This window comes from Mastigoproctus giganteus, chromosome 2 (genome assembly GCF_048544385.1).
Source record: "Mastigoproctus giganteus isolate SK-2022 chromosome 2, ASM4854438v1, whole genome shotgun sequence".
Classification (NCBI taxonomy): domain Eukaryota; kingdom Metazoa; phylum Arthropoda; class Arachnida; order Uropygi; family Thelyphonidae; genus Mastigoproctus; species Mastigoproctus giganteus.
In genome coordinates, this window is record NC_143576.1 from 11,614,164 (window position 1) to 11,629,310 (window position 15,147).

At 36.2% G+C, this 15,147-nt stretch overlaps 1 protein-coding gene across 6 annotated transcripts in view; it reads right to left on the reverse strand.

Annotated features, from left to right (window-relative positions):
- RhoGAP15B (RhoGAP_ARAP and RA_ARAPs domain-containing protein RhoGAP15B) overlaps positions 1 to 15,147 on the reverse strand; it is a 228,669-nt gene that overhangs the window by 162,761 nt on the left and 50,761 nt on the right. For all 6 annotated transcript variants that reach the window (XM_090388206.1, XM_090388203.1, XM_090388207.1 and 3 more), the window contains exon 6: positions 2,208 to 2,533. In XM_090388206.1, coding sequence (XP_090244332.1) covers positions 2,208 to 2,533 — 326 coding nt within the window. The remainder of the gene's footprint in view (positions 1 to 2,207; positions 2,534 to 15,147) is intronic.

The window sequence follows — 15,147 nt, forward strand, 5'->3', positions numbered from 1 at the left end:
TGCAAATTTCAGTGCCTGTGTAGGTGCCTGCGAGGTGATCTGATTGAGGTGTATAAGGCCTTGAATGGGTTGAGCAAGCGGAATGCTGATGGAATTCTTCCTCTTGCTCAGATTAAGAATGGGGGGGGGGGGCATAGATTCAAATTGAGGAAAGACAGTTGTACTGGGTGTTCAGAAAGTCACTGTGCACTTTTATAATCATATTTTGTTTATATATCAGATTTTGATCCCAATATGGTTTTAACAACTGAAGAACGTGTATGGCTCATCGAACACATATTCCGAGAAGGTGGTAGATACACAGATGTGGTGCGACAGTGATTTGCTGACAAATTCCCAGATACACCTGTTCCACATCGCAATACAGTTCGTAACCTTGTCGATACAGTTCGTAACCTTGTTCGTAACCACTGCTCCTGTTTCCCGAAACAGGAGCAGTGGATGATGTCAAACACTGTGGAAGGGCAGAAAAGCTATCGGAGGAGAAACTGTTGGATATTTCTGACAGTATGCTGCAGAGTTCATCAAAATAATTACGAAAGTTAGCTCAGCAGCATGATATTGGTCTTGGAAGTGCTCATAAAGCTGTCAGAAAGAAATTAAAGCTCTTCCCATACAAAATAATGGCGATACATGAACTGAAAGCAACTGATCATGAAAAACGAATATGCTACTGCAGATGGTTTAACCAATTTATCAAAGAGAATACAGCTAATGTGTTGGATGTGACCTTTTTCATAGACGAAGCATGGTTCCATCTCTTGGGTTATGTTAATTCACAAAATTCACGATTGTGGTCATCCAATAATCCTCACACTTCGCACGAAACACTCCAACATGATTTCAAGGTTGGTTGTGTGGGTTGCGATTTCCAGACGTTGAATTGTTGGTCCTATTTTCTTTATTAACACAATAAACAGCTAGCGCTATTGTTTTGAGATTCTTCATATCTTCATCGGTCAGATGACAAGTGATGAAATCAATTACTCATGGTTTCAACAGGATGGTGCTACTGCCCACACATCTCACCGATCTATGCAGTTATTAAAGGAATGTTTTGGAGACCGCATTATTTTGACAGACGTGTGGCCCCCACGCTCATCAGATCTAAATCCACCAGACTTTTATCTATGGGGAGCAGCAAAATCTGCAGTGTATCGTCCCGCATGCTGGATGACTTGAAAGCAGCGATAACAGCATTCATTCAGTCTATTTCAATCGAGCAACTGATAGCGGTGTTTAGAAACAAAATATGAAGGATCCAAGCCTGCATTGATGCTAAGGGAGGTCCACTTTCAACATTGTTTATAATTGTCATTCATAGTTACCTCCAGTATTCTATATTGAAACACGTCTGTTAATAAATATATAAGTGCACAGTGACTTTCCGAACACCCTGTAGAATGGATGTGCGGAAGTTTGCCTTTAGCCAGCGGGTGGCTGATTGGTGGAACAGACTTCCATCTTTTGTTGTGGAGGCTGATAGCCTAAATAAATTTAAGGCTGAGCTGGACAGGCATTTAAAATTAATGGAGGGGTGAAATGGGAGGGTTTTTTTTTGGTTGATGCTGCATAAGCTTGCTTACTTGGATCGTATGCCTCTACTAATGCTAATAACTACATAAAACAACAAATATGGTGCAATAAAAAAATACAATATAATATAACTAAATAAATCTGCATATGTTCTGTTTATACACTGGCATGATCACATATCAGATGTGAAAATAAACGGAAGTGGTATGTTGTAGTTTAAACTACCTCCAGCATATGGTAGTAACATTCTCTCTCACAATTTTGCAATAGAGCAATTAAGGAATATAAAATTTCCATTCACAGTGCATCTGTAGCTCTCCTGTCTTTAAGTTTTCTTATATACATGGGTTGAACTCTTGAACTTTTCTTTTTGTGAAATCCCTTTAACCCAATTATTTAGAAATTATTTAAACTGAAAATGCAGAGGCATTTGTAGGGGCATTTGAAAGTTGCTCTCTTATGACCTCGCCTTGCTTCTTTAATTTTCCTTGATACCCTGATTACTGAGATTAGAAATTCATGTGACCAAGGAACTAGTAGATGTCCCAAAATGCTATGCTGTTAAGAAAGCTAATAATGATGGTTTGATAGTGTAATAATTAATAGTTAACTCAATACACTTTTGTAATTTTGTAAATCCAAATTATAAAAGATGCATATTATATATTTACCAATTCCCATTGATTTCCTAAGATCAATTACATCTGCACTTTTCAACTCCAGTCGAAAAATGGTCAAAAGACGCTCACTTAATGTTACCCAAGTCATTTGCCACTGACCTGCTGTTCCTTCTTTCATGTGGAGAAACCCTGCATGTGTTATAGCCAAAGAGGGTAACATTGCCTGGCAAGAAGGCGGAGCAATGGTTAGAGAAAGTTGCTGAATCCACTGTATTCTTTCTGATGGAAGGTTAGTTCCAAAGAGATATGTGCGACCTTTTTCTTTTGTTGTTGCCACTTCAAAACAACAAAGCTGTGGAAGACCACTGGTATGAATACTAAAAATTATTAAAAAATTTACTCATTAGAGAAACATCATAAACTTATAAAAATATTTAAGATTATTAAATTAATTTTAACTAATCATTATTTATTTTGTTAAAGAACTTCATTATAATAATTTAATAACTGTGATTTCTTTCTAAAGTCTTCTGTGAATTTCAGCTTTCCAAACATCTCAGTTATGAATAACCTAAAACTAATATCATTAATTATTAGTATGAGATATGCCACAGTGAAAACTTAAAAAGAACTAAAGCCTTGCTGACCCTGTTATCACAGATATGGACAGTGGGACCCCCAGGACCAATATCGCTGAAAAACAACACAACATGGAAAGGATGTCCAATGCCACAACTCAAACAATAACACTGACATACAATTTTTAAAATAACTCCTTGAAGTGGAGCAAACATTTTTTGCATCATTATCAAGGGAGCAGTAAGAATATGATTACCAAAAGTAAGTGTAGATACTTTTGGTAACCATACGTAATACTCCAGGGGCATATTCAGGGGGGGCAGAGGGGGAATATGCCCTCTCTCAACCAAAAATTAAAGAAAAAGAACACATTACACGTTTTGCTTCTTTTCTATTTTCTCAAGGTTTTTTTTTTATTGAAAACCTGTTGCTGGATCATTTACTGATTATAGAAAGATGTAATATGAATTTCAAAAAGTCATTTTTCGCATCCTCGCCTTTTTCCCCTTTTGCACGCAGTCAACGATGAATGTGCACCTCCGAACAGAGAAGTGGGCATTGATTTGCTTTACGTGCACAATGCAATGCCAACTTTTTGTAATAAGTGATTTTATGAATGAATTTCCTCTTTATGATCCAGACGACCACACGGTCAGAGGAGTTTACAAGATATGGAGAATAGAAGAAATGGCACTGTGTTTAACAGGCATGGGCACCAGCAGAATATTTTGAAAGGTGGTGCATTCAGAAATAAATTTTTTGCTCACCAAATTTTCAAATATATGCAATATTTAAATTGTCAAATTTGACTGATTTACATGTACAGTTCAGCCAACGTTTCATGATCGGTGGGAGAAAGGATTTTATTTTGAAAGAAAGAATTTGTATTGTTTTAATGTTTCAATAAATTATGAAAATATTAAAAATTGTGTATTACTTCGAAGTCCAAAGGTGGTGCACTTGTACCATTCTGCCGGCACCCATTGTCATAGGCATGAACCCCGGTCACTCAAGGTACCTGTACTTATGCACCATCGCGCTTGATCACTCGACTTCGATGGCCTTCAGGTAAGCATATTTATAATTCCAGTTTTTATAAGTTTACATTCACAAATTATGAATGGTCCATGAAGTCTCAAACAATTTGAGAGAACGGTTTGTAATTTTATTACTCTGATGTCAGTAATTTTTTTTTTTTTTATTGAAAATTCGTTGCTGGATCATTTACAGATCAGAGAAAAATATTATAATAGGAATTTCCACCATCACTCAGAACTCTTCAACTTCTTTTCTTTGAAATTTGACAGTCTAATTTTCCTAATATGGAGGGTCGCTTTATGCTGGTTCACTCTTCGAATTACTGGAGTGAACTGCCCAGAACAAAGATGCAGTAACTTAAGCTGTTTCTGCATGCAAACCACTGTTCTGAAAAGGTTTAACAAGAGTGTTGACGAAAACTTGCCCTTTTTCTTTGTGATGATTCAATTACTTTGAGTAGGTAACTAATTTTTTTTTTCGTTTATGAATTTTCATAATAAACTATAGCGTGAAATTCTGCCCCTTTTTGAAAATGAGCAAAATATATAGTCAACACAAAAGTGTTGGCTATATATTAATCAATGGCTGAAAGATGGCTTAAATCTAAGAACTGGCTCTGCAAATCAGATGATGATTATTTAAAATGTTTTTGTAAATATTGTAAATGCGCACTGACAGCCGAATTAAGTGATATTGAAAGGCATCGTAATATAAACAAATCACAAGAAAGCCGAAGAGACCTTTAGTTTTCAGCATCAGAGTATTGCCATTCAAGAAAATTGGCGATACGTGCAATGGCAAAAAGCAGCACAGCATTTTTCATAGCTGTGCAGGGGGATGGAGGCTTTGTGGGCCCTCTTTAAGAAAAAGATTGCAAAATTTTTTTGTATATTTTTTAAAGCTGATGGTCACTCAGACCATGGGTGCCAGCAGCATGGTGCAAAGTGCATCATCTTGCATCATGGACATTCGAAGTCCAAAGGTGGTGCAATTATATCACCTTTGTATATTGAAGTAATTTATTGAAACATTAAAACAATTCAAGTCCTTTCTCCCACCAATCACGAAACATTGGCTCAGCTGTACACGTAAATCAGTCAAACTTAACTTAATTAAAATAATGCATTTTTTTTCCAAAATTTGGAGAACAGAAATTTATTCCCACAGGCACTACCTTGCAAAATATCCTGCCGGCGTCCATGACTTCAATGCCACCCAACACGACAGTGTGACGGAGGGGAAGTCAGAATGGAAAGGGACAGTGGCGGTTAAAATACCTTACTTTTTCAAATTTTACAAAAACATATGACCATGAGAACATATTGATAGGGCCCCTACCAGGGCCTTGAAGGGACCCATGCAAGTGAGGGGCACCCTTAAACTGAAGCTTCACTGTAAATCTGCCTCTGCACATACTTCTATTATTCTTTCCTTTTATAATTTTCTTATTTACACGTGTATTTCATAAGCTTGTTTGTTCCGTGTGTTCTATTGCCAAATGAAATAATATATTATTGTCATTTTTTGTGATTAATATTATTATTTGCATGCTTTCCTAATCTTCAAATAAAGATAATAATCAATAAAACAATAATTGATAAAACATGTGCATGTATAAGTATTTCTAGGTCTATCTAAAAAAAAAAAAAAAATCAAACACGTTCCCCTTTACAATGATACCTGGATACGCCACTGTAATACTCCATAGTTCTCAACAGCCCTACCCATCCTTATAGTACTTAAGTACTATAAAGATGGGTAGGGCTGTTGAGAACTATGGAGTATTTTCTCCTGCAATTTAATACAGTCCTGCACATCTGAGGTAAAAAAGGTCAGTTGGTATTTATCAGAATTTCGGAATAATTTCACACACAAGGTCTTAGAATAAGAAGTTCACTGAATTTGATGGATAATCTAAGATATTATTATCAAATAATAATTTGATAATTATTATTTGATAATAATATCTTATCAATAATAATAATTACAAGGTATTTAGTGCTGACTAAGCTCATGTGCCCCCTGGGTAGCTAGCCTAAACTGACTTTATGTGGTTATATGTGCGATCACTATGTGCGATGTAATGAGTTGAGCCTTGGCATGTGGAGTCACAGAGCATGCAATATGCTTGGGTAACATAACATTTCTATACTATAAATCAGAGGGTACTAAAAATAATTTGCCTAATTTCAATATGGATTGGTATGTAATGACAATGTCAGCATTACGAAACAAGGAATTTAACTTATTAGACAATGTAGGTATAAAAGGTAAATGTAATGTATATTTTTTCTGGATTGGTGAATTTATTTCCATGAAAGAGGATAGATATTTATCTAATATGTTATTCTTAGTGGATTTTATTAGTGAATAACAGTAGCCACATTGTAGAAATCTCTGTACAAAGTTGTTAATTTCTTCATTTCTGCCTTCCTGTATTTTTCTGTGTTAATAAATCGAGTGTATATAGCAGACTTTTTCTATGTAATGGGAGATGGAAACTATTAAAATGCAAGTATAACTCTAATTTTTTATGAAATATTTTTGTATGCAAGAATTTCTGTTACCCCATTGCAGTGAGAATCAAAAGGTTTTATTCCCAGAATTTCATTTCTAATGATTTAAGATGTGTGCGAATAATTTAAGATGTTAAAGCCATCCAAAATCAAATTAACAGTATTTACAGTAGTGACAATAATTATGTCATCAATATAACATCCAGAAAACGATACATCACTCAAAAAGTGGACAGGGTATAAATGGATATTTTCAATTTCAGATAGCCAAATCTCGGCAATTAAGTCATTTATACTTAATCCTATGGGTGAGCTGTACACATATATCTAAAAACCTTACATGAAAAAGAGATGTAATTTCCATCCATCAGGATATTAACTAATTCCATTATTTTAAGCAGCAGAATTTTGATTCGCTTTTGACTGAATTGATTTATTTAAAACATCTATGCAAAAGGTGCATTAACATTAGCATTTGTCCCATTTCATGCAGTGCCTTTAAATTTTAACTGTATTTCTGTATTTTAACTGTATGTGTGCCACTGGAAGTCTTATTCATGCTTGTGCTGTTATTGCAAATATTGGTCTGCAGGTTTGACTCTCCGCACGCATGATAATGGGATTGGCATGGTTTCAATTCTTTTGAAGTTTCTCTATTAGATACTGTATACTAATAACACTAGACAACATATTTTTAACTACACTAATATATCAGCTTTGCAATCAACTTTTATTATTGATTGCAAACGGTTAATAATAGATTTTTTAAGTAATTCTTAAAATTTCACATCACGTCAAAATTTCTATATGTACAGGTTTCTGTGTTTACCTATAACACACATCTTGTGCTCATAAATGGCAGTAATGATGGGGTGCATTAACATGTTCAACCTATTTTTAATATGCGATACTTTATTTTCTACATGTCCTATTCAATCTCAGAATTGTCAAATAACCTGGAGTTAAAATACAAATGGAAATGTTTGTATTTTAACAAGTTAAAATACAAACATTTTCAGTTGAGTTGACCTCTGATACTTAGATTTTATGAGGGCTACGATATTGGGAGTTAAGAAAAGCCTGTTGATATTTCCAATGATGTTTGATAAAATTTCAGCAGAATGATGCGATGGTGCTTTATCTAACAATTTTTCAAAATTCAATTTTCTCTTTTCAATAGTTTTACTTCTTTTAAAAATTATTTGTTAAAACCAATCTGAAAAAGTGTGTGATTTTAACATTAAATTCTCATTCAAGAAAAATATCTATTCTGTAAATATAATACATACATAAAACAGGAGGCCCAAATTACAGTGTCCAAATTAGTGAAGTCACATAAATCAGAAGTTGGGTTTTGTATTTAAATCAAGCAAGTATTTCAGAAGTAATGCTGGTATGAATAAACTAGTTGCTGCTAGCAGTAATTCCTGATGCCGAAACCCAGCATCATGGTTAGGCATTTCTTTGTTGAATTATAAATAGTATATTTAACTAACTATAAATAATATTGTTCTTATTTTAAAGACTGGTACAAATTATAGTTTAATGTACTTTGAACTGCTAAATTAGAATAGTTGAGTGTTATATTAGAATAATTAATAGTGTGGGTTTTTTCAACTGGAGTCATTGTTCAATACAAAATTGAAAAGTAGGATATTTCGCCTTATTACAGAATGTGTTTATATGAATGTGCCGCCTTAGCACAGTATAGTACATTGTAATTTCTTGTAATTTTCAATTAGAAATTTAGCTGTAAACTAGAGTTCTGAAAGAGTAAAAGGTTTAATACAGCTCATTACAATATATGCAGTAGAAAAATTCAGGTTGTATTTTTCAATTTGCATTTTGTTTCTGGAAGATTGTTGTGCATAAGGAGATTTTAGAAGTACTAGCAAAGGTTGGTTTGGCCTTAAGCATTCGCAACATCCTCTGGTTCAACAGTACCTTGCCCATTCCAATGAAGTAGAGGAGAAGCAAAATTTTGGTATTTACAGTCTATTTTGTTAATTTTATTCCATATCATTCTGCTATTTATGGATTTGGTTATTGTGTAAAAGGTAGCAAAGTAAACGATTCTCTTAATTTGCTGCCTAATATGCATACATTCTGCATGGGCATTCTTGAACTTTATTATATTTTCTGTGATTTGTTTAGAGCCAAATTCATTAGGTTTGAGGTAGAAAAATAATTGGAAAAATATTGATAATTGGCTAATTTTTTTAATACCATAACCACTTCTTTCTTTTTTTGGTCCAATTTTACTATTTATGGTTGCTGTTTTTGTCTTATACATCCATTCATTTTCTGGAATTTTTTTTGCACAGAAAAGTTTATTAGCAAATAAAATTCTTCGCTGAAAAATGTGAACAGACATTCAATACATATAATATATATATATATATATTTTTTTTTTTTTTTTTTCATTCTTATGCTTCTTTGTTGGCTGACTATATTATCTTAAATTTTTGTTAGTATAAACCAGAGCCATGATGCTCAATACGTTCTATGTTGATTTCAATACCTGTAGAAGAATCAGAGAAATTTACCTCAATATAATACATAGAACACTTCCATATGATACTCTCCAGATATTAAAAGGAATATAACATTAACGCAAAATGATTACAGTAAAAAATAAATTGAACACAATTAAAAAAACAATTAAAAATTAATTTAATTTTAAAAAAGTTTAACATAAATTTTGAAAACAATTTTCCATCCTGAAGCTGACAAAGTTTTTCAACCATATGTTGTAATCACATGAATGAAAATTATGGAGTATGTGTGAGCATGAATCTAAAATAGAGATTATTTGTCTTCACGCATGCGTGCAAAAGACCACGAATCAGAGATTAGATATGGACAGTGAACATATCTAATACAACCAGAGGGACAACCAGAGAGAATAATACCCGATCTTGTTATCAGCATTGATTATTCATGCATTAAGAATTTGCAGATAAAGTAACCACTGGGTAGCAGTGATCACAGTGTACTGATTTGGGATTTACTAAAAGATATTACTACCATAAAGGTGACTACAGTGGTCTCAGAGAGTTTTTAAATTGTATACAGTGGGACCAGGTGATGATGTTACCAGCAGCAAATTCTAAATAGGAAACATTCAAGCAAGTAATCATGGAAGTTACTAGGCTTTTCATACCATTTAAGAAATACTGTTCAAGGTTTAGGACTAAATCAAAGTCAGATGAACTAACGAGACTCGTGGCAGAGAAGAAAAATGCATGAAATGCATATAAATTATCAGGCAACACAGAAGCCTATGATAGATATAAGCTATTCAGTAATCAAGTCACAAAGATAGTTAGGCAAGGAAAGGCAGATTAGGAGAAATCTTTGGCAAATGATGCTAAGAAAAAAAGAAAGGACTTCTTTAATTATATAAACTCTAGAAGCAATGGGACAAATCATATTGGTCCACTTGATATCGATGGTTCAATTGTTGATGATCCTGCTCAGATATTTGATAATCTGAATGAGTATTTTGCATCTACATTCACAAGGGAAGGGAGGGAAATGAAGTTTATCAAATTGTAACAGTGTGCTTAATGATTTTGTAATAACTGAGAGCAAAGTGGAGAAGAAATTATTTTAAGTTAAACATATGAAAGGCACCTGGGGTGGATGGGATTTATCCAGTTATATTAAAGGAGGCAGCAAAGGAAGTAAGCAAACCCTTAACCATAATTATGAGAGAATCCTTGGACTCAGTGCAAGTCCCACAGACTGGAGATGGGCAAATGTATCCCCAATTCACAATGGTGGATCTAAGGGTGACACGAGTAATTACAGACCAGTTAGTTTCTGTTCCGGGGAAAATAATGGAGTCACTGGTTAAAGATGTGTTGTAAGATCATCTAGACAAGACTGTAGTAATAATGCAGACCTGGTCCTCGAGGATGTCACAGACATTCTCTCAGATATGCCAGACAAGCTGTACTAGCTACCTGGGAGTCTAAAACACTGATGGGACTGATATTCGGGTGACATTCAAGTCAAGTAGACCCAATTTCAGCGAAGTCCAGATGGTCTGTGACAGCCAAATGCTCTGCTTGCACCTTCACGATGGTGGGACTGTTAGTAATCCTGGGTATAACCTCCATGCATACGCCCACTGTGGGTGACCATCCAGGTATGAACCAACATAAGCAGGGGTCGAAGTGTGGCACCCACACCACATGGAGGAATGCCGCCCCTCTGTGTTACCAGGCAATACTGGGTGGTAGATGACTCTCATCAACCGGTGAAATACCACCACGTTGCTTATTGGAAGCTTGAAGTGGTGGAACCCATGTTTAGTCTCCAGAGCTAAATTCCGGTCAACCCTTCCCCATCTCTTCCATCATGCAGTATGACCGATGACTTTTGAGGTTATGATGAACATCATGGCAAGATGCAATCTTCCTTACATTTCGAGGGTACAGTTCTAAATCGGTGTTCGCAGGCCGGCCACTAGTTAGTACAACAGACTGAACCTATTGGTAACTCTTTAGGAGACTTCCGGATCAGCTAGTGTATAATCTTGCTACCTCTACTCTGCCAGATAGTGACTGGAGTGAGTCCGAGTTGTGTGCATGCAGGGGGGCGCATGTCCCCACCAATTTTTCTTACTATTAAATAGACCATGAATTGTCAAACTAATAGAATAAGCTTATCTGCAAAAAGATCTGAACCTCCCAAACACTTCCTAGTTCATTTCACAAATATATGTGGTCTCAACGATGTCCATTTCAACTTGCAGTCTGCCAAACCCCATGTACTTTTTCTGACAGAATCTCAGTTATTGGTTAATTCAACTCCTGGCCATTTCAGTTTCCCAAATTATTCACTGTATGATTCCTTTCGCCTCAAAGGTGGTACTTGTGCATATGTCCATTCCGATATTCCCTGTCAGAAAATTGATAATTTGGAATCTCTTCTCTTCGATCTTCTCTGGCTTAAAATCTCTCTACCTCATTGTGTCAAATTCATATGTTGTCTCTACCGTTCTCCCAACTCCACTAATCACTTGGCGCTCTTTAACTTTCTCTCTTTGCAACTTGACTTTCTCCAGTCTAACTTTCCTAACAGTGAGGTAATTTTCCTTGGTGATTTTAATGTTCACGACTCCAGCTGGCTTCTGTTTTCTAGTCACACTGATGGTCGAGATGCTGAGGCTTTTGCAATTACTAATGACCTCGCACAGATTGTTCATTTACCTACAAGAATACCGGACAATCCTAATCATACAGCCAATACGCTTGATCCTTTTCTCACAAACAACCCTTCTAAGATCATGGTCGAAGTGAGAGGTCCTTTAGGCACTTCAGATCACAACTTGGTGATTGTCTCTTCTCCAATGGAACCTTTATCTCATGGCTATTCCCAACCTCGTGTTGTTTGGCATTACAAGAATGCAAAATGGGATGACCTGCGAGACTTCTTTTCTTCTTTTCCTTGGTCGGATTACTGTTTCAAAACTTCTAATGTCAACGTTTGCTCAGATCGTTTCAGTGAAATTATTCTTGTAGGAATGGAATCCTTTATTCCACACTGCACTCTAAAATCTCACCCTTTATCTAAACCTTGGTTTTCCAATAAATGTGCTACGGCTGTTCAAGAGAAGAATGTTGCATATCGTAATTGGCTTGTTTCCAATTCTTCAGTTTCATTTTCTGCCTACACCAAAGCTTGCAACAATTGTAAAGCTGTCATTAATCAGTCCAAACTAGATTTTGAACAGGCTAAGAGTAGAAAACTTGCTTCTTGCCCTAAAGGTAGCTGAGCATTCTGGTCTCTTGCCAAAGCTATTGGCCACAACTTTTGCCCATCTCTGCTCCCACCTCTGTCAAAACCAGATGGTTCTGTTGTCACTTCAGCCAAGGACAAAGCTGACCTGCTAGCATCCCATTTTTCTTTCAACTCATGTATTAATGATCTTGGTAAAACACCTCCCTCCATTTCCAACAAGCTTCATTCAATGCCTCCTGTGGTCTTCCGTCAAAAGGATGTCAGAAGGACTTTGACAAATCTTGATGCCAAGAAAGCTCTGGATCCCGATGGTATTTCTCCACTTGTTCTCAAAACCTGTGCTCCTAAACTTACTCCTGTTCTTTGCCCCCTTTTTTCACTTTCTTATTCCAAATGTGTTTTTCCTTCTGCTTGGAAATTTGCTCATATCCAGCCAGTTACTAAAAAGGGTGACAAATCCCTCCCATCCAATTATCGCCCATTGCAATTACTTCTACTCTTTCAAAAGTAATAGAGAAATCAATTAACCGCCAACTCTTAAACTACCTAGAAACCTTCGGTCTGATCAATGATCGCCAGAATGGATTCCATCAGTGTTGATCCACTGGTGATATTCTGGCCTATGTTACCCATTTATGGACAAACTCAATGGAAAATTCGGTTAAACACAAGCAGTTGCTCTTGACATCTCAAAGGCTTTCGATCATGTTTGGCACAAAGGTCTTCTAAACAAGCTTCCATCTTATGGTTTGCCAACTGTTTTTTGTAATTGGTTATCCAGTTTCCTCTCTGATCTCACTGGGTGATTGTAGGTGGTTCTCTGTCTTTTAACTTCTCCACTAATGCTGGTGTTCCCCAAGGTTCAGTTCTTTCCCCCAACTCTTTTCCTCTTGTATATTAATGACCTTCTTCTATTGAGTGGAAATCCTATCCATAGTTTTGCCGAAGATAGCACATTGCATTCCACTTCTCGAATATCCGCTACCAATTCTTTAAATGCTGATCTCCAGGTAATTTTCCAGTGGGGCAAAGACAACTTAGTTGATTTCAATGCTTCTAAAACTCAGCCTTGTTTTATATCTTGCAAATAGGATTCTTCTGCTCCTATGCTTATCTTTGGTGACACATTTCTAGGCAAAATGATATATCTCTTTTGGGATTACTCTGACTTCTAATCTCTTTTGGGATTACTCTGACTTCTAATCTCTCTTGGCACAAGCACATTACAAATATTGCTTCCTCTGCATCTAAAAAACTTGGTTTTCTCTTTTGCTCTCGGCGTTACTTTTCTTCCAAACAGCTGTTCACTCTGTACAAATCGCAAATCCAGGCGACCATGGAATATTGTTCCCACATCTGAGGCGGTGCCCTCAAAACCTCTCTCAGGCTTCTAGATTCCATTCAGAAGAGGGCAGTTAGGTCAATTAATGACTCCTCTCTAACAGAGTCTCTCCACTCTCTGTCTCATAAACATACTGTTTCTGCTGCATGCCTTTTCTACAGATACTTCCATGGGAACTGTTCTTCTGAATTGGCTTCTGTAATTCCTGCTCTCTCCTTCAAAACAATCCAAACACGTGCTGCCACCAGTCAACATCCATTTACTGTCCAACTTCAAACTCCCAGAACCAACTTTTCATCTTCCTCGTTTATTCATTCAACTGCCGTTTTCTGGAACAGCCTTCCTTCACACGTATTTCCTGAAAATTACAGTCTACAGAAGTTCAAGTCTAATGTCAACAAATATCTTCTTTTGTCTTCTCAACCTCCATCCAAATCATGGTACTAAGTACTATAGGTTCTAATACCTCGTGTTTGTGGTTTTCATAAAAAAAACAAAAAAAAAAAAAAAGCACAGCATGGGTTTGTTAAGGGGAAGTCGTGTCTGACCAATTTGATTGGATACTATGACGTGTCACAAAGGAACTGGATGCAAAAATTAATTTTGCTATCATATATTTGGATTTCAGGGGAGCTTTTGACACTGTTATGCATGGAAGACTACTGTACAAATTGCAGCAGTATGGGATTAAGGGTAAGTTGCTACAATGGATAAAAGATTGGTTGAGTGGAAGAAGACAGAGTGGTAATCAATGGAAACTACTCATTATAGACTAATATTATTAGTGGAGTACAACAGGCTTTAGTGCTGGGCCTATTGTTGTTGTTGTGTATTTATGAATATCGATGAAGATATAATCAAGCTTAATGTCGAAATTTGCAGTTGATACATAAGTTGGCAGGGTTGTAATAACAGTATGCTACTGCAACAGGATCTAGAAATGTTAAGCAGTTGGGCTGAGAAGTGGCAACTGAAGTTTAACATTGGCAAATGCAAAGTACTGCATATGGGTAGCAGTAACCCAAGAGAAATGTACTAACTGTGTGGTACTACACTTAGGATTGTAGAAAATGAAAAAGAACTGGGTGTAATTGCACAGTCAGATATGAAGTTCTCTGAGCAGTGCAGATGGGCTGCCACAGCAGGTTATAGAGTCTTGTCAATGATATATAGGAATTTTGCTAGCAGAGACATTAGGGAAGTGATTATTCCTTTGTATAAGGCAATGGTCAGCCACACCTGAGTACTGTGTACAGGTCTGCAGGCCTCATTTTAGGAAGGATATGGAGTTGCTTGAGCATGTACAGAGAAGGGCAACAAGATTGGTGAGGAAAACGAAGGGGTTCTCTTACCAAGAAAGGCTTAAATTCTGCAAATTGCAGCGGCTAGAGACCAGGCACCTGCGAGGTGATCTGACTGAAGTGTATAAGGCCTTGAATGGGTTGAGCAAGTTCAATTCTGATGGGATTCTTTCTCTTGTTCAGATTACGAACCTGAGGGGCATAAATTCAAAATGAGGAAACACAGTTATAGAATAGCTGTGTGGAAATTTGCCTTTAGCCAGTGGCTAGTTGATTGCTAGAACAAATTTCCATCTGTCGTTGTTGATGTTGATAGCTTAAATAAATTCAAGGAGGAACTGGACAAACATTTAGGGTAAATGGATGTGTGAATGGGTTTTTTTTTTTTTTTTTCGCTGATGCTACATAAGCTTGCTTTCTTGCATCACATGCCTCTTCTACAACTACTATTACTACATGATTAC